This window comes from Kogia breviceps, chromosome 3, assembly GCF_026419965.1.
Source record: "Kogia breviceps isolate mKogBre1 chromosome 3, mKogBre1 haplotype 1, whole genome shotgun sequence".
NCBI lineage: Eukaryota > Metazoa > Chordata > Mammalia > Artiodactyla > Physeteridae > Kogia > Kogia breviceps.
In genome coordinates this window covers 85,642,970-85,664,100 of record NC_081312.1, presented here as the reverse complement: position 1 = coordinate 85,664,100, position 21,131 = coordinate 85,642,970, and the positions used below count along the sequence as shown (strand labels likewise).

Below are 21,131 nucleotides of genomic sequence, written 5' to 3'. Positions count from 1 at the left end.
TAACATCATTCAGAGCATAACCACAAACTACTATAAAGGCTTAAAATAGGGAGGAAAAAACCTTTAGAGCTAGAATGTGATTGGGCCAATTAATTAGCTACTTAGCAGTCTCTGTTATCCAACTTTCATCACTTAGCTTATTTATCACATAATTCACAAAGGCTGGTAAGACCCCAGTATTCATTCATGTATTCAAATATTTAAATGTTCACTATGTATCAGACTTTGTAGATACAGTAATGAACAAAACTGACAAAAACCCCTGCCTTTATGAAGCTTACATTTAAATTGGAGGGAAGAGGGTAAGACAGGCAATAAACAAGACAAATAATGAAAATATGTTGGATTTTGATAAGTGCTTACAAGAAAAAACAAAGCAGAGAGAAGTAAATAGTATGTTTAGGGAGTATGTATTTTGAGGGGGAGTGTTACAACTTTTAAAAGGGTAACCAGGGGGCCTTCTCTGGAAGTCCAGTGGTTAAGACTTTGCCTTCCAATGCAGGGGGTGAGGGTTCAATCCCTGGTCAGGGATCTATGATCCCACATGCCTCATGGTCAAAAAAACCCCAAAACATAAAACAGAAGCAATACTGGTCAGGGAACTATGATCCCACATGCCTCATGGCCAAAAAAACCCCCAAAACATAAAACAGAAGCAATACTATAACAAAGACTTTTAAAAAAAAAGGTCTACATCAAAAAAAAAAAACCTCTTAAAAGTAATAATAAAAGGGTAACCAGGGATGACCTTACAATGAAGGTGGTGTATACAGAGCCTCTACCACTCATTTGGTTAAAGCTTTATTGTCTAATTTTACGAATTATTTCACACACATATTAATTCTACTACAAAAATAAAAGCCTTCAGGCAGGTTAAGTACCATTGTCTTACCTCTCTTAATCATCTTTCAACGATTTTCTAAGCCTCCATAAACTAATTATTATAATAATTAAAGAGCCCTTCTCATCTTTCTTTCTTCTGAAAATAATAGCTCCTAAATATACAATACTTCAGAAGAAACCCTGTTAAAATGTCTGAAAACATCCTAATTCCTCATAGGGAATCAAAGACAACTCTAAAGTTTCAATTGTGAATAAGAGGGAAAATGGTGGTTCCAATAAATAGGAGAGTTCACAAAACCTACTGAATTGAGTTCTGTTTAGGACATGTAAGACTGGAGTGACAGCAACATAACCAAGTAGGGTAAGCAATAAAAATTAGGACTGTCATTGGCAGAGACTACACCTGAAGCCATGAAAATGGACAGACTCCACACAAGGGCCAAAACAACAGTCCACTTCCTCACACTACATTAGCTCGCTGTCCACTTGATTCCTTTACACAGCATGGAATACAAGATAGAGCACTTCTCTGCTCCCCTCACAATACACTAGAGATACTTGTACCCCTTCATCTGAAACCCAGATAAAGGGAGCTATAGCAAAGGCAGGATAAGGGGAGAACCAGAGTAGCATATATTCACAGAAACCAAGAACAGAAACCTGTTTCAAGAAAGAATTCATATCCCCTCATTTCTATTCAAATGCCTTCTAAAATACACTATCTTCCCAAGGTTCCCTAGCATTATCACTCTGTCTTCTGAGTTCTTGATAAGTCTTTTTGTTCATGACACTTAAAACATATGGCACTTTTGTTACTGTGGCACTTAAAATTACCATAAATATATATCTATATGTTTACTATTTCATCAAACTGACAGTAACCTTTTACAGACAGACTTAGAAACTAATTATCTATATCTTAACTCCTCTCACTCCTAGCAGTGCCCAGAGTACTGGCTCTATAAATGAAGTGTTAGACATGCAAGTCCCAGAAAACTGCTGTGCTAATAATCAGCATACTATATTCATCTCCCTCCTATTTTGAAGACATTTTCAACCTTTTTATTGTGAAATATAATACCCATAAAGTGCAGAAACAATGTATATACACCTTAATACATATTAACAAATATATTGTACAACCATCTAAACACTCTACAGATTAAGAAATGAAATACTGCCATAAACCCCAGAAGCTTTTGCATGCTTTTCTCAGTCATAATCCTTCCCACAAGGGACTCACTTAAATGACAGCCACCTCCCTGCTTTCCTTTAAAAAAAAAAAAAAAAAAATTATTTATTTATTTATTTTTGGCTGCGTTGGGTCTTCATTTCTGTGTGAAGCCTCTCTCCAGCTATGGGAAGCGGGGGCCACTCCTCATCGCAGTGCACAGGCCTCTCACTGTCGCAGCCTCTCCTGCCGCAGAGCACAGGCTCCAGATGCATAGGCTCAGTAATTGTGGCTCATGGGCCCAGCCACACCACGGCACGTGGGATCCTCCCAGACCAGGGCCCGAACCCACGTCCCCTGCATTGGCAGACAGACTCCCAACCACTGCGCCACCAGGGAAGCCCCCTGCTTTCCTTTTTTAACACCAAACATCACACCTAAACATCACAGCTTAATTTTGCCTGCTTTTGGACTATACTACAAAGCTAAAGTAATCAAGACAGTATGGTACTGGCACAAAAACAGAAATATAGATCAATGGAACACGATAGAAAGCCCAGAGATATATCCACACACACATGGTCACCTTATTTTTGATAAAGGAGGCAAGAATATACAATGGAGAAAAGACAGCCTCTTCAATAAGTGGTGCTGGGAAAACTGGACAGCTACATGTAAAAGAATGAAATTAGAACACTCCCTACCATACACAAAAATAAATTCAAAATGGATTAAAGACCAAAATGTAAGGTCAGACACTATAAAACTCTTAGAGGAAAACATAGGTAGAACACTCAATGACATAAATCACAGCAAGATCTTTTTTGACCTGCCTCCTAGAGAAATGGAAATAAAAACAAAAATAAACAAATGGGACCTAATGAAACTTAAAAGCTTTTGCACAGCAAAGGAAAACATAAACAAGATGAAAAGACAACCCTCAGAATGGGAGAAAATGTTTGCAAATGAAGCAACTGACTAAGGATTAATCTCCAAAATTTACAAGCAGCTCATGCAGCTCAATATCAAAAAAACAAACAACCCAATCCAGAAATGGGCAGAAGACCTAAATAGACATTTCTCCAAAGAAGACATACAGATTGCCAACAAACACATGAAAAGGATGCTCAACACCACTAATTAGAGAAATGCAAATCAAAACTACAATGAGGTATCACCTCATACCAGTCAGAACGGCCACCATCAAAAAATCTAGAAACAATAAATGCTGGAGAGGGTGTGGAGAAAAGGGAACACTCTTGCACTGCTGGTGGGAATGTAAATTGATACAGCCACTATGGAGAACAGTATGGAGGCTCCTTAAAAAACTAAAAGTAGAACTACCATACGACCCTGCAATCCCACTACTGGGCATATACCGAGAGAAAACCATAATTCAAAAAGAGTCATATACCACAGTGTTCACTGAAGCTCTATAATAGCCAGGACATGGAAGCAACCTAAGTATCCATTGACAGGTGAATGGATAAAGAAGATGTGGCACATATATACAATGGAATATTACTCAGCCATAAAAAGAAACGAAACTGAGTAATCTGTAGTGAGGTGGATGGACCTAGAGTCTGTCATACAGAGTGAAGTCAGAAAGAGAAAATACTGTATGCTAACACATATATATGGAATCTAAAAAAAAAATGGTTCTGAAGAACCTAGGAGCAGGACAGGAATAAAGACACAGACATAGAGAATGGATTGCGGACATGGGGAGGGGGAAGGGTAAGCTGGGATGAAGTGAGACAGTGGCATGGACATAAATACACTACCAAATGTAAAACAGATAGCTAGTGGGAAGCAGCTGCATAGCACAGGGAGATCAGCTTGGTGCTTTGTGACCACTTAGAGGGGTGGGATAGGGAGGTTGGGAGGGAGACACAAGAGGGAGGAGATATGGGGATATATGTATAGCTGATTCACTTTGTTATAAAGCAGAAACTAATGCACCACTGTAAAGCAATTAAACTCCAATAAAGATGTTAAAAAATATAATAATAATAATTTTGCCTACTTTTGAAATCTTTAAAGCATAATTACAGAGATGTGTTCTTTGCGTAGCTTTATTTCTTCTCACACAACATATCTGTAAAATGCATCTATATGCTGTTGCACATAATTCATTTATTTTTACTGTGGTATACTACTCCACTGATTATTCATACTATTATTTATTCATTCTACTGCTATTAGGTATCTGGGTTTGTTTTCAGATTTTAGTTACTCTGTGTCATGGTGCCATAAACATTGTTGTAGACTGCAGTTCTGCTGGCTACTTAGGAGTCAAACTGCTAGATCAAGGGCATGTGAATCACCAATTTCAGCAGGTACTGTCAAACTACTTTCCAAAGTCGTTATACTAATTTACATTCCCATTAGCAGTGCATGAGAGTCCCCATTTATCAAGAGTTGATATTATCAGAGGATTTTTTTTTTTTTTTCAGTATGCGGGCCTCTCACTGTTGTGGCCTCTCCTGTTGCGGAGCACAGGCTCCGGACGTGCAGGCTCAGCAGCCATGGCTCACGTGCCTAGCCGCTCCGTGGCATGTGGGATCTTCCCGGACCGGGGCATGAACCCGTGTCCCCTGCATCGGCAGGCGGACTCTCAACCACTGCGCCACCAGGGAAGCCCTATCAGAGGAGTTTTGTTATAACCATTCTGGCAGGCATGTAGTGGAATCTTCCTGTGGATGTAGTTTGCATTTCCAATTATAAATGAGATGTTCAACATCCCTCCTGGCTATTTCTAGGTCCTTGCATTTTCATATAAATTTTGGAATCAGCTTTTCAAGCTTCACATAGACAGCTGTCAAAATTTTGATTAGGACTGCAATGAAATTAAAGATGAAAAAGGGAAGGAACACCATTACAATATTCAGTTTTGCTTGCTAACAGTTTTTTAGTTTTTTGTTTTTTAAGAATGGATATTGAGAGGTTTCTGGGGAGATGGTGGAGTAGGCAGCACCGCATATATAACTCCAGATCTGAACAACAACTGTACTGACAGAATCTGTCTGATGTATTTGGAAACTCTGGAGTCTGCTGAAGGCTTACAACTTCCAGAGGAAGACTTGGACGGTAAACTTTGTGTTCAATTTCAGCTCTTGGCACAATAGCAGCTACCCATTCTTCATCCCTCCTGTCACCTGGCAGGCAGCTGGGCATGTGTTCCTGGAGCAGCTTACACACAGTGGGAGCCAGGGTGAGCAGAAAGGACCTTGTCTTCCAAATATCAGGGATCTCTGCTCTGACTGCTGCTTCCGGCAACAGAGGTGCAGACAAAGAGGCAGGAAGCCATTGCTGTTGAAGCTCCCCACACTATTGCAAGGCGTTACGACTTTGTCTTAAGTAACTTCCAGGGGATTTAAATGGACAGCACCCTTTTCTCCTCTTCATTTTTCACTTTTTCCCCTTTTTGGGAGCCAGACACTAAAGACTAGAACACTAAAAAAAAAAAAAAAAAAAAAAAAAAAAAAAAAACAGAACAAAAAACCCAAAACTCTGCATATATGAGGAAAATCAGAAAGTGACTATGCATGCCCCAAGAAAGGCTCAGAAAAGACCTGAGAATACCTTAAGTTTACACCTCAGGCTGATCCTTGGCACAAAGACAGCCTACAACAATCAAAAAAACCAAAAATAATAACAAAACAAACAAACAGAAAACCCTCAGGAAAGAGAATCTGATTTCCAGAGTTACCACACTATTAGACTCAAATGTCCAGTGTTCCACAAAACATCACAAGGCATACAAAGAAACAAGAAAGTATGGCCAATTCAAAGGAAAAAAATAAATCAACAACCTTTCCCTGAAAAGGACCTAATGACAGATATACCAAAGACTTTAAAACAACTGTCTTAAAGATACTCAAAAAAATAAAGGAAGATGTGGAGAAAGTCAAGAAAACAATGTGTGAGTAAAATGGAAATACTGATAAAGAGACATAAAACCTGAAAGAAACCAAAAAGCAATCCTGGAGCTGGAAAGCACAGTAACTAAAATGAAAAATTAGCTAGAGGGATTCAAAGACAGATTTGAACAGGCAAAAGAAAGAATCAGTGAACTTGAAGATCGGACAATGCAAATCATGGAGTCTGAGGAACAGGAATAAAAGAGATTAAAAACAAGTGAACAGAGCCTAAGGACCTGTGTGATACCATCAAGTTGACCAATATAGGCATCACAGGCATTCCAGAGAGAGAAGAGAAAAAGAAATGAGCAGAGAGAACATCTGAAAAAATAACAGCTGAAAACTTTCAAACTTCAAGGAAAGACATGAATATAAACATCCAGAAAGCCCAACAAATTCCAAGATGAACTCACAGAGAACCATACTAAGACACATTATAATCAAACTTTCAAAAGAGAAAGACAAGCAGCAAGAGAGAAACGAGTCATCACAAGGGATCCTCAATAGAAATATGAGCAGATTACTCATCTGAAACTTTGGAAGCCACCAGACAGTGAGCTGATCTATTCAAAGTGCTAAAATCCTATATGTGGCAAAACTGTCCTTCAATAGTGAGGGAGAAATTAAGAAATTCTCAGATAAACAAAAGCTGAGGTAGTTCATGACCATTAAACCTGCCTACAAAAAATACTCAAGGGAGTTTTGCAAGGTGAAATGAAAGGACACTAGAAAATAATTCAAACTTATATGGAAAAATAAAGATCTCACTACAGGTAAATACATGGGCAATTATAAAAGCCAGTATTATTATAACAATGGTTTTGTAACTGCACTTTCCATTTTCTACAGGATTTGAGAGAGTAATACATTTAAAGGGAAAAAAATCATTACTATGAAAGTTAGTATTACTGTATTTTTAGTTTATAACTCCAAATCTTGTTTTCTACATAATTTAAGAATTAAGGCACTTTCAAAAATTATTTATGTTTTTGAACACACAATGTATAAATAAGTAATACTGTGACATCAACAACCAAAAGGTATGGAAACATAGCTATAAAGGAGAAGAGTTTTTCTATGTTATTCAAGTTAAGTTGGTATAAATTCAAATTACAGTGTTATAACTTCAGGATGGTAAATGTAACCCCTATAGTAACCACAAAAAAATAGCTATAGAATACCCGTAAAGAAAATGAGGAAAAAATTTAAACATTTCACAAGAAAATATCAACTAAACAAAATAATACAGTAATGCAGGAAATGAGGAACTAAAGAGTTTTAAGGCATATAGAAAACAGCACAATGACAGAAGTCCCTCCTTATCAACAATTATTTTTAATGTAAATAGATTAAATTCTCCCATCAAAAGAAAGATTGGCAGGGCTTCCCTGGTGGCGCAGTGGTTGAGAATCCGCCTGCCGATGCAGGAGACAAGGGTTCGTGCCCTGGTCCGGGAAGATCCCACATGCCACGGAGCAACTAAGCCCGTGAGCCATGGCCGCTAGGCCTGCGAGTCCAGAGCCTGTGCTCCGCAACGGGAGAGGCCACAACAGTGAGAGGCCCGCATACCGCAAAAAAAAAAAAAAAAAAAAGAAAGACTGGCAGAATTGATTAAAAAATGCATGATCCAACTATACCCTGTGTACAAGAGACTCACTTGAGAGCCAAAGATACAAACAGGTTGAAAGTGAAAGGACTGAAAATGATATTCCATGCAAGTAATAACTAAGAGAGAACAGGGATGGCTATACCAAGATCAGACAAAGTAAACATTAAATCAAAAAAGGTTGCAAGGGCTTCCCTGGTGGCACAGTGGTTGAGAATCCGCCTGCCGATGCAGGGGACATGGGTTCGTGCCCCGGTCTGGGAAGATCCCACATGCCGCGGAGTGGCTGGGCCCGTGAGCCATGGCCACTGAGCCTGTGCGTTCAGAGCCTGTACTCCGCAACAGGAGAGACCCCAACAGTGAGAGGCCCGCGTACCGCAAAAAAAAAAAAAAAAAAAAAAAAAGGTTGCAAGAGACAAAGAAGGACATTATATATTAATAAAAGGTTCAATCCATCCAGAAGAAATAACTATCACAAACGTTTACACACCTAATGACAGACCATCAAAATACGTGATGCAAAAACTAACAGAATTGTATTAGATGGCATCTTCTTCCTTCATAATGCTGTTTCGCCTACACTGAAAATCTATAGTTTAGTGTAGCAACCTTCATTAATTATGTGAGATAGATCTTCTGGATAACTTGCTGCAGCTTCTGTATTAGCCCTTGCTGCTTCTCCTTGCACTTTTATGTTATTGAGACAGCTTCTTTCCATAAACCTCAAGAACCAACCACAGCTAGCTTCAAACTTTTCTTCTGCAGCTTCTTCACCTCTCTCAGCAGCCTTCATAGAATTGAAGAGAGTTAGGGCCTTGCTCTGGATTAGGCTTTGGCTTAAGGGAATGTTGTGACTGGTTTGATATTCTATTCAAACCACTTAAACTTTCTGAATGTCAGCAATAAGACTGTTTCGCTTTCTTATTATTCATGTGTTCACTAGAGTAGCATTTTTAATTTCCTTCAAGAACTTTTCCTTTGCATTCACAACTTGGCTGTTTGGTGCAGGAGGCCTAGCTTTCAGCCCATCTCAGCTTTTGACATGCCCTCCTCACTAAGCTTAATCATTTCCAACTTTGATTTAAAATGAGAAATGTAAGACTCTTCCTTTCACTTGAAAACTTAGAGGCCATTGTAGGGTTATTAATCGGCCTAATTTCAATATTGTGTGTCTCAGGAAATAGGGAGGTCAAGGAGAGGGAGAAACATGGGAAATAGCCAGTAGCTAGAGTAGTCAGAACACACACAACATTTATTAAATTTGCCATCTTATATCAGTGCAACTCATAGAGCCCCAAAACAATTACATTAGTAACATCAGAGATCACTGATCAAGGATCAGCAAAACAAGTGTAATTATAATGAAAAAGTTTGAAATATTGTGAGAATTACCAAACTACGACACCAAGACATGAAGGGAGCATATGTTGCTGGAAAAAATGGTGCCAACAGACTTGCTGGACGCCAGATTGCCACAAACCTTCAATTTATAAAAACTGCAGTATCTGCAAAGCACAATAAAGCCAAGTGCAATAAAATGAGGTATGTGAATGTCTTTTTCTTTATCCTAATCACATCAGTTTACAGTAAGTCTTAAAATCAGGTAGTGTAAGTCTATCAACTGTGTTCTTTATCAAAGTTGTTTATTAAAGGACTATTCTAAGTCCTTTGTTTTCCACATAAATTTTAGAAACAACTCGCCAATTTCTACCAGAAGATGCCTGTTGAGGTTTTGATTGGAACAGCATCAAATTTATAAATCAATCTGAGGAAAACTGTATCTTACCAAGAGTCCTCTGATGCATGAAAACCGTGTACCTCTCCATTTACTTAGATCTTTTAAAGTGCTCTCAGCACTTTTTAGTATAAAGTGGTTTTTTTTGCAACTTTTATCAGATTTATCCTTAAGCATTTCATTTCTTTGTATGTTCTTTAAATGGTATTTTTAACTCCAATTTCCAGCTGTTCATTGGCATATATACAAATACACTGTATACTGATATTGTATGCTGTAACCTCACTAAACTAACTTACAGTTCTAGTAGCTTTTTTTGTAGATTCCCTAGAATTTCCCTATCTATGAAAAAGCCAATTTTATTTCTTCCTTTCCAACCTGGATGCATTTTCTTTTTCATGCCTTACTGCACTGGCTAGAATGTATGATGTTAAATAAACATGATGAAAGAGGACAATATTCCTCACTCCTAATCTCTGAGGAAAAGCACTCAGCACCATTAGTATGTTGGCTGTAGAGGTTTTTTTTGTTTGTGTTTGTGTTATGATATCTATTTATTTATTTGGTTGGGCCGGGTCTTAGTTGCAGCTCATGGGCTCCTTAGTTGCAGCACTTGGGTTCCTTAGTTGTGGCACGCGAACTCTTACTTGGGGCATGCAAGTGGGATCTAGTTCCCTGACCAGGGATCGAAACCAGGCCCCCTACATTGGGAATGCAAAGTCTTATCCACTGCGCCACCAGGGATGTCCCTGTAGGGTTTTTTATAGATGCTCCTTATTAGGTTGAGGAAGTCTCCTTTTATTCCTAGTGTGCTTAAGAACTTTTACCAGAAATGGATTTTGTCAATTTTTCAAAATATCTATTGAAATCATCATATGGCATTTTATTTTTGAAAATGCTGCAAATTACATGGTACCCATGGTAATGCTACGGTTTTTTTAAATGTTGATCTCTTTGTTGAAGTTTCGGTCCCAATTTTGTTTTTGTTAACATCTTTACTGGAGTATAACTGTTTTACAATGGTGTGTTAGTTTTTGCTTTACAACAAAGTAAATCAGTTATAATATACATATGTTCCCATATCTCTTCCCTCTTGCGTCTCCCTCTCTCCCACCCTCCCTATCCCACCCCTCTAGGTGGTCAGAAAGCACTGAGCTGATCTCCCTGTGCTATGCAGCTGCTTCCCACTAGCTATCTATTTTACATTTGGTAGTGTATATATGTCCATGCCGCTCACTCACTTTGTCACAGCTTACCCTTTCCCCTCCCCATATCCTCAAGTCCATACTCTAGTAGGTGTGTGTTTTATTCCCATCCTACCCCTATTCTCTTCATGACATTTTTTTCCTTAGATTCCATATATATGTGTTAGCATACGGTATGTTTTTCTCCTTCTGACTTACTTCACTCTGTATGACAGACTCTAGGTCTATCCACCTCATTACAATAACTCAGTTTCATTTCTTTTTATGGCTGAGGAATATTCCATTGTATATATGTGCCACATCTTCTTTATCCATTCATCTGTTGATGGACACTTAGGTTGCTTCCATGTCCTGGCTATTGTAAACAGAGCTGCAGTGAACATTTTGGTACATGACTCTTTTTGAATTATGGTTTTCTCAGGGTATATGCCCAGTAGTGGGATTGCTAGGTCATATGGTAGTTCTATTTGTAGTTTTTTAAGGAACCTCCATACTGTTCTCCATAGTGGCTGTATCAATTTACATTCCCACCAGCAGTGCAAGAGTGTTCCCTTTTCTCCACACCCTCTCCAGCATTTATTGTTTGTAGATTTTTTTTAACATGGCCATCTGACTGGTGTGAGATGATATCTCATTGTAGTTTTGATTTGCATTCCTCTAATGATTAATGATGTTGAGCATTTTTTCATGTGTTTGTTGGCAATCTTTATATCTTCTTTGGAGAAATGTCTATTTAGGTCTTCTGCCCATTTCTGGATTGGGTTGTTTGCTTTTTTGTTATTGAGCTGCATATGAAATCATCCTATGGCATTTTTTTAAAAGTCTGTTACAATAACGGTGAACTACAATGATTATTTTCAGGTGTTAAATTAACCCTGCAGACCTCAAATAAATCCCACTAGGCCATGATGTACTTATCCTTCAAATATACTCTTGGATTTGATTTGCTAAATTTTCATTTGTAATTTATATATATATGTATATATTCATTCCTCAGGGATATTACTCTACAGTTCTGTTGTAATGTCTTTTTCTGGTTTGAGTATCAGGGTAATGCTGGTCTCATACAATAAAACCATTTTACGGAAGTGTTTGTGTAGACTGGATATTATTTCTTCCTTAAACAGCTTTGTAGAATTAACCGTGAAGACATCTGCAACTGGTGTCATTATTGTGGGAGTTTTCACTAAAAGTTCATAGGTACAGGGCTAAGCAATTACTTATTTCTTCTTAAGTGAGTCTGGTAGCTTTGTATCTTTCAAAAAATTTGTTCATTTCATCTAAGCTGTCCAATTTATTGGCATAAAATTGTTCCTAATAATTCCTTATTATCCTTTTAAAGTCTACAGTAATGTTACTTCTCATTCCTGATATTGGTAATTTTTGTGTTCTTTTTTCCTAATCAGTTTCCTACAGATATCAATTTTATTGATCTCTTTACATAAAGTTAACTCGTAGGTATACATCTCCAACAAAATTCTAAGTGGGCTGAGAAATGAGGAACACCAGATTTTTAATCCTTTGTCATGGTACAACCCGCAGCAGCTAAGCACAGTGCTTTTATATTAATACCACCTGCAGTATTTTTAGACAAATGCAAGAGTAAACAGGTGATAAGAGTGAAGGCCAAATTTCAGAAATTGTATCTTACACAGTAGAAAAAACACAAAGACTTGGAAAACGGGTTCAAATCCCTACCGCTCACTTAACAGCAATGTGACCTTGAGGAAGACGTCACTTAAACACTCTAAGCACTCGGTTAGTGTATTTGTAAAACGGAGAAACCTCCTTATTACAAAAGGTTGCAAGATTTAAATGACATACCCTTATACAGTGCTCTTCACAAAGACTGTCTCATAACGTTAATATCCCTCTGTTCACATCAATGGATTAATGGGCCACTGATGGCAGAACAATTTTTAACTCTATTACAATGACAAAAAAAGCTATCGTCAAATGCCTAGATTTCATGCATCAAAAACACTAATTTTGGGGCTTCCCTGGTGGTGTAGTGGTTGAGAGTCCGCCTGCCGATGCAGGGGACAAGGGTTCGTGCCCCGATCCGGGAAGATCCCATATGCCGCAGAGCGGCTAGGCCCATGAGCCATGGCCGCTGAGCCTGCGCGTCCGGAGCCTGTGCTCCGCAATGGGAGAGGCCACAGCAGTGAGAGGCCAGCGTACCGCAAAAAAAAAAAAACAACACACTAATTTTTAATTTATACATTAACTACAGAATAAATACACAGACACAAAAAAATTCAAGCTGTACAAAATGACACAAAAATGAAAGGCAAGTCTTCCACCATACCCAGTGTCACGGTCTCCATGACTGACTACTTTCAACCATTTGTGTTTAGTTTTGGTGGTTACCTCAATAATCCTAAATCAAACACTTTCCCCTCAACTCCACGATTTAGCAGTGGCTAAGGACTCAAGTGTGATGAAAGATAAGGAAATTAGCATCCTAAACTTGCTCCACCTTTCATTTTCTGTCGGCTATAGCGCTACTTTCACATTGTCATGGTTTATAGTACTGATTTCTGTTCTAAAATTCTATTTGGAACTTTAGCAATTTGTATATGCCAATTCTAAAAATCAAAATACCAATACTTTTGCTTACAAAATTATGCTTATGTGATCAATCCTTGTAGAATCAACTAATGTGACTGAAGACAAAGAAAATGTAATTCTATACCACTAATTTGTTGAAACTGTCCAACAGATTCTCTTCTCTTATACTCTTAATTGCTCAAAATTTTACCAAAAATTGTATTGGTTCATAGTTGGACCACAATTTTCCTGTACAAATTTTTTCCTTCCAGTGTTCTTAATTGGTTTTTTTTTAATTGATGAAGGTGGCATGAATCTTCACCTAAACATTACTCATCCAGGTTCTTAACCATATCATTTCTTAAAATAAACCTAATATTCTCTTAAAGATAGTCTTCTCAGCATCTTTTGATTTTCCACTTTAAATTAGACTACTTGCTTTCTAGTCTTGCTTTGTAGTTGTCATCCTAAGATTGTTTTCTCCCCCTCTTGGGTTGGGTCGACAATTCACTAGATGTTATCTCATGCTTCTTGAATTTTTTGTTTTTCATTTTCTGGAGCACAACCTCAAGAAATTCACCAGGAGTCTGCAAAAGATCAACTTCCTGCATCCTGATTGTATGTTTTAATATATCTCTATCTCATGCATAATTATAAATTATGATTTATAATTTGGCCAAGAGTGCTAGGTTAAAAACTCATCCAATCCCCACTTGACTCTAATTTTTTTTTGGGCGGGGGGCTTAGTCAGGTCTTAGTTGCATCACACAGGATCTTTCACTGCAGTGCGCAGCCTCCTCGCTGCGGCACGTGGGCTTCTCTCTAGTTGTGGTGCGTGAGCTCCAGAGCGAGTGGGCTCTGTAGTTGTGGCGCATGGGCTTCCAGTTGCCCCACGGCATACAGGATCCTCCCCGACAAGAGACTGAACCTGCAACCCCTGCATTGGAAGGCGAATTCTCAACCACTGGACCACCAGGGAAGTCCCTAGACTCTGATTTTAGAAACAACGATGTAAACGTCCAGTGTTACTTTGATATCAAACTGATTCTAAATCCTTCCTAGGAAAAGTGCCTTCTCTTTAAAAGAGTTCAGGATATCTTCTTCACCCTCAATGCTCTGAAACGTCAGAAGAATGTGTCTAGATAGAGTCACCTTAAAATTATTTCTGCCTGGTATTCAGTGGACCCTTTAAATCAGAAATGTCATGTCCTTCAGCTCCGAGACATTTTCTACCATCATTTTTTTTTTTTTTGGGGGGGGGCATGCTGCACAGCATGATCTTAGTTCCCTGACCAGGGATCAAACCCTCGCCCCCTGCAGTGGAAGCACGGAGTCTTAACCACTGGACCGCCAGGGAAGTGCCTCCACCATCATTTCTCTGAGTAATTTCTCTCTTCCATTTCTCTCCTCACTCTCCAACTCCTTTAAATCACAGCAATTTTTTTTCTCATTTTCCTCCTATCTTTTTGCAAAACATATTGATAGATTTCTTCAACTTCTTCCAGTTTTTGTATTTATTTTTGTTTGTTTTCAGTCTCAGCAACATTTCTGTCTCCAAGAACTCTTTGCTATTTCTACTCCTTATACAGAGCAATCATAACACAAATATCTTCCCTCCTTTCCTCACTGTCCCCTAACAGTACATGAAAATTAATGGCTCCTAGAGCATAGTAGACCATGTCTTTCAGTAGGGACTATACCAGCAAGAAAACCCAAATATACTATGACAATTGGCTGCCTTCTGGAGTTTAACTCTGATTAAGACACAGGGTAAAGACTCTACCAAGAAAGCAAAGTAATAAACCTAACAGATACACAGTATTCCTACTGCTGTGGCTTTTGTAACTTATTTCTGTTGCTTTGAAATGGAAAAGTGTTGCTGTAAGTGTAGGATGGGAATAAACTCAATAAGGAAATACGGATAAAACTAAATAATTTTGTATATTTCATTTTAAACCTTTTATAGTTACAGAAAGATCATTTAGGTATATGAATGTAGTACCTTATTTAAACACTGAAATACCAATTAAAACAGCCTGGCACTGGTCACAAAATGGACAGCGGAAACCAAAAACAGAACCAAACATTGGTATATTTTAATTTCCTGTATCACAGGTGACATTTTAAACCAGTAGGGAAATTATTTATTCTCAACAAGTGATGGTACAACTAGCTAGCCATTTGGGGGAAAAATGAAGCCCTACGACAAATCTCATATCAAATAAATTCCAGATATATTAACAATTTAATTTTTTAAGCCCATTTATTAATCTAAATACTTTTATACCTTGAGGATAGAGACTTTCTAAAGAACCAAAACCTTAAAAAGAAGAGACCGCCAGACTTAACCATCTCTGATTTTCCTTTGTCAGGGGAGGTGGGAAGACCTTTGAACAAAACTAAAATATAAATTACTAAATTACAACCTGGAAAAAAATAAAACTCTTGGAAAAATATGGGGGAAAATAAAGCCACTCCAATAAAAGTTAGCAAAGAATTTTAACGAGCAATTTACAGAAGAAAGTTTATGACAAATGGTCAATAAACCTATCACTTAAGAAATACAAATTTAAGACAAGACATCAATTTCTGTCTGTTAGTTTGAATATCCAATGTTAAGAATATAGAAGTGGACTTCCCTGGTGGCACAGCGGTTAAGAATCTGCCTGCCAATGCAGGGGACATGGGTTTGAGCCCTGGTCCGGGAAGATCCCACATGCCATGGAGCAACTAAGCCCGTGCACCGCAACTACTGAGCCTGTGCTCTAGAGCCCACGAGCCACAACTACTGAGCCCAGGCACTAAAGCCCACGTGCTCTAGAGCCTGTGCTCCGCAACAAGAGAAGCCTCCACAATGAGAAGCCCGCGCACTGCAACAAAGAGTAGCCCCCGCTCACTGCAACTAGAAGAAAGCCCGCACGTAGCAACAATGACCCAATTCAACCAGAAATTTAAAAAAAAAAAAAAGAAGATAGAAGTGGCACTATCCAACTATCCAACTACTGGTAAATGTGTAATTGGTATAATTCTAGCAACATTTATAAATGCTTAAAAAGCACTCATTGTCACAGCAATTCCATTTTTTTTTTTTTTCAGTACGCAAGCCTCTCACTGTCGTGGCCTCTCCGGTTGCAGAGCACAGGCTCCGGACGCGCAGGCCCAGCGGCCATGGCTCACGGGCCCAGCCACTCTGCGGCATGTGGAATCTTCCCGGACCGGGGCACGAATCCATATCCCCTGCATCGGCAGGCAGACTCTCAACCACTGCGCCACCAGGGAAGCCCATCAATTCCATTTTTAATAGCCTACACTGAACATGGATGTTCATCACCATACTGTTTGAAAACCCATAAAGGTTAAATGTCCAGCCAAAAGGACTGTAATAATATGAAGGTATTAAAGCTAAAATTGTAATATAGAACTGCACTTGTTAATATGGAAAGCAGAACATGACTTTGAGATAAAATTTCTAAAAGTTACCACATACACAGTAGTTCCATTTCTATAAAAATATATACATATGCACACAAGTGGATTAATAGAAAATCTTGGAAGAATATACGTAAAAATATTAATCATCCAATCTAACTGAAGTAAGTACATGGCAAGCAATTAACAAATGTAAATATAAACTGCCAAAAATGGAATATTAATCTTCTAATAAACTAAGAAGCAAGGAACTCTTAAATTACATGGTAAAATTATAGTCAATTTAAACAAAATAAAATAATAAGAAAAAAAAGTCAAAAATGAAATATGTAACTTGAATCTACATAACATTATACCAAAAAGGAAAAATAAGCTTTTCAAAAGAGTACATAATGCTCAACTCAGTTATGCCCTTATTCTGTCCCCAAATCTCCAACCAACTGATGAATGGCTCAAACCATGACCAGAAAGTCTTTCTGTAAACTTCTTCCTTTAGAAAATAAAATGACGTGTGCTGGCTGACTTGACTGTGGTAATTATTTCACAAAATATACATATGCCAAATCATAATGTTGTATACTTTAAGTATGTGCAATTTGTCAATTATACCTAAATTCAGCTTGGGGGAAAAAAAGAAAATGATGGATTACCATGATCATCTGTATATTCAAAGAACATGGGGGCGTGAAGTGAGGGAGTGGGGGCAAGACACACAGAAAAAAAGATGAAGCCTCAAAGGCATTCTGAAAATCCAAATAAGAGAATGATTCAAATTTAGCACAAAAAAGCTATCTTCAAAAGAAAATTTCAATTAAAAAAAGGCATGTGTGTACAGTTGTGTGTATGTCACACATGCCATATAGAAAGAGCATTTTAAGGATAATAAAAAATTCTTATGAGATCACTGATTAGGATTAAAGTAAGTAATAATTGAAATACATTTTCAAATAACCATACTTTTCCTCTTTTCTCTTTTTTTTTTTTTTTTTTTTGGCCACACTGTGTGGCATGAGAGATCTTAGTTCCCCAACCAGGGATTGAACCTGTGCCCCCTGATTGGGAGCACAGAGTCTTAACCACTGAACCACCAGCGAAGTTCCAAAATAACCATACTTTTCTTAAAAAACAAAAAACAAAAAAACACTACACTGTTTTAACTCTCAATTAATACTCACTGTACTCTAGCTTCTTTCTCTTCTTTTTCTCTTTCAATTGTTCTTCCTCCTCCCTGACTCCCTCTTCTCCTTCTTCTCTTTGCTCCTCTCCCAAATTATCGTAAAATACTGGATCACGATGAGCAGTCTTCCTCTGGAAATGCTTAGTTTTGGATCCCCCTTTAACAAGTACAACTTTTCTTTTCAAACAAGTGCAGCCAAACATGCAGTCTGGTCGGCGGCAGTGAGCAGGCTGGCGCTTCTCCAAAGCTAGACTTGAACATACACAACCCAATCGACAGAAGTCATTGTTGCATGGAGGGGCTCGTTTCCTTATGATTGTGTGGATGGGTTTAGTTTTGAGAGATGCCTAAAGTTAAAGTAGAATATTATAAATCTACTAAATCATCCCCTAACAACTTACAGTCATATACTGGTCTGCCTTCTCCAACTCTGAGCACTCAGTACTAACAGTACAAGATTAGTGCAGATTCAAAGGACAAAACATGAATATAAACAGAACTCTAAGCAATCTCCCATTCTAATGCATAGCACAGACAAGAAAGAGAATAAATATTTTAATTAATTATGAGCCAAAATATCAACAAGGATGAACGTATTCTCAACAGAAATCATGCATAATGTTCTATAGCAGGGGTTGACAAACTTAAGGCCTATGGGCCAAATCCAGCCTACTTCCTAACTAAAGTTTCATTGGAACACAGCCTGGTCACTCATTTACATAACATCTATGGCATTACAGTAGCAGAGCTGAGTAACTGCAACAGAGACTGTATGGCCTGCAAAGCCTAAAATATTTACTATCTGCTCCTTTACATAAATAGTTTACTGACCCCTGCTCTATGATTAATAAAAAGAGAACATTATAATACATGCATAAAAATCTTTAGGAATGATTGATTATAAAGGACACAATCTGTATTTTGTCCCAACATCTGATGATCTTCAGCTCTAGAATTTAGTCACAGAATTTTAAAAATGGAAAGTACAGAAATTTCATGACAAAAACATTACCCACATGCTGCTGTATCATTTCACATGCACTGAGGCTGCTAACACAGGTGAATCAACAATTAATGAAAATTTCTTAATATAAAATTTTATGAAAGACAAAACCTTTTTCTCTGTAGGTTTATAATTTGGGGGATTTTTCTGGGATTTAATACCATCTAAGCAAAGTTTTTAAAGCTGTTTTAACAAGATCAGTAAATATACTTGACCACATGCTGGAGAATGAAATTAGAAAAGTTCAGAATGGCCAGCTGCCTTTACACAGGAGAGGGACAATTCAAAAGCACAATTGTACAGTCTCCCTCTGCTGGCAGGAGGAATCTACACATGGTGTCTAGTTGATAAAGAAGAACAAACGTGGAAGACATTTCCTTAGTTGTCACTAAGGTAACTAAAAGCCCCCTCCTGCCAAAAAGCCCCATTCCCATTTCTCCTGACTACCTAATGCTCTCTAGCCAAGACTAATATACTTCTGGAAAACAAAAGATACTTACTTGAGCCGTAAGCAGAGTTGTTAAGGATACATCTGCTCGCTCTTCAGTGATATAGGTCCTTGGTTTTCCTTCCCAAAGTGCACAGTCTTCCAGATCCATTAGCTTCACTTGAGATTTAGACAATCCTGGAGGGCGAGTTCCCTGTTGTTGCTGCTGCTGCTGTTGGTGTGCCTGCCGCAAACTAATCTGCTTTGGAAATGTATTTTCATCTAAAGTTGGCACAACCAAGTTATTCACCCGATTTTCTGAGATGGTGGTTGAAGAATTCTTGGTAACCTTATCTCCTGGAATAGTATGACTATGTTTCTGCTTTGGTGAAACAGGGTACGGTAAAATGGATTTATAAGATGATTTAGTTCGGCCACTGAAAGGTGCCTGTTTGTTTTGAGACTTTGCCTTTCGAGAGACAGAGGGTACAGAATGAGGCTTCAAAGAGTAAGAGGTAGAAGGGGAAATGGTAGATTGCTTCTTCAGTACACTATCAAGCGTTCGAACATAGCTGGTACTCTTGGTGGGAAGCTGGTATACCACAGGAGATGTGGGAGCATTAGAAGAGAAACCCATGCTTGTTTCCATCAGCTTGCCTTCATTTTCCAAGTACTCATCCAGCTTATCACTGCAGAAAGCAGAACGGTTTTTCAATGAACCTTCTGAATTTCCACCTAGAAATAAAGAGACATAGATACTTATATCTAGGACAGATCTTTATATCTATAGAAAAATATACTTTAAAAGGCCAGGAGCAGGGGCTTCCCTGGTGGCGCGGTGGTTAAGAATCCACCTGCCAATGCAGGGGACACGGGCTTGATCCCTGTTCCGGGAAGGTCCCACATGTCACGGAGCAACTAAGCCCGTGCGCCACAACTACTGAACCTGTGCTCTAGAGCTCGCGAGCCACAACTACTGAGCCCACGTGCCACAGCTACTGAAGCCCGCACGCCTAGACCCCATGCTCTGCAACAAGAGAAGCCACCACAATGAGAAGCCGGCGCACTGGAACGAAGAGCAGCCCCCGTTCCCTGCAACTACAGAAAGCCCGCGCGCAGCAACGAAGATCCAACGCAGTCAAAAATAAATTAATTAACTAAATAATTTTTTTTTTAAATGGCCAGGAGCATTAATTTATAAGCTACTAAATCTTCCAAACTATCCCTCCTCGGAAGTAAGGAAAAATGTAAAATATAAAGCCAAGTAAAGACACTGAATGTCATATACTAATTACATTAAACTCCATTATCTAAAATTATCTTATTACGTATGTTTAACATTAATTTTGCAAAGTGCTAACAATAGTAATAATTAACACTGAGTCAACAACCTCTTATGAACTTAGTATAGAGATGAGACATAAGTAAAAACATAAACGCAAAAAATACACTTAAATTTGACCTCAACAGAATACCAAGAGATTACTTAAGGGATTGCAATACCTGGATTCTGACACAAAACACAAGGGAAGAGGATAAGGGCACAAAAAGAGGAGTATAAAATTTAGTTTTTATGAAACAAGAAAAAGCAAGTTTAGTAGAAAGACAAGCATTACACTATTATAACACTACAAAGATTCAAAGATGAGAAAAACTATATTTGACAAATGGTAAATTTATCTGTAGATAAATTTAGAGTATAACTGCAAGCAAGTGTAATGGGAAAGGAAAAGCACTAAGAAAGGAGACCAATAGGCATACAGTCAAAATTTAGATTTTAGATTGTATTTAGAAGTTTATTTTGAAGTACTACAATGCTATTGGGAATCACCATACAGCTCTGAAGTACACGGTTCTGAAATAATGCTTGAGAATGACGCTTTTTATAACTGTAGGAACCAAAAGGAAGTGCACTCTGAAAAGGCTGCAAGGATTATTTAAGCTTGATATGGTTAGCAACTGAACCCCAGGATGGGGACTATGGGACACAGAAACTGAACAAAAACAGCCAAGACAATTATTTTCAGTTTATTTTAAAGCATGGAAAGGAGATAAAGAAAAA

The 21,131-nt window shown here is 38.2% G+C and overlaps 1 protein-coding gene across 32 annotated transcripts in view; it reads right to left on the bottom strand.

Moving 5' to 3' along the window:
- MGA (MAX dimerization protein MGA) overlaps positions 1 to 21,131 on the bottom strand; it is a 156,095-nt gene that overhangs the window by 32,103 nt on the left and 102,861 nt on the right. For 31 of the 32 annotated variants that reach the window (XR_010839660.1, XR_010839662.1, XR_010839661.1 and 28 more), the window contains exons 8-9: positions 19,143 to 19,804; positions 17,638 to 17,986 (exon numbers count right to left, since the gene is read on the bottom strand). Coding sequence is in view for 29 of the 32 variants with exons in the window: in XM_067029026.1 (XP_066885127.1) it covers positions 17,638 to 17,986; positions 19,143 to 19,804 (1,011 nt within the window). In the remaining 3 variants the exon portion in view is untranslated. Of the gene's footprint in view, positions 1 to 17,637; positions 17,987 to 19,142; positions 19,805 to 21,131 lie in introns of those variants that run through there. The other variant, XM_067029054.1, reaches the window with a different exon arrangement.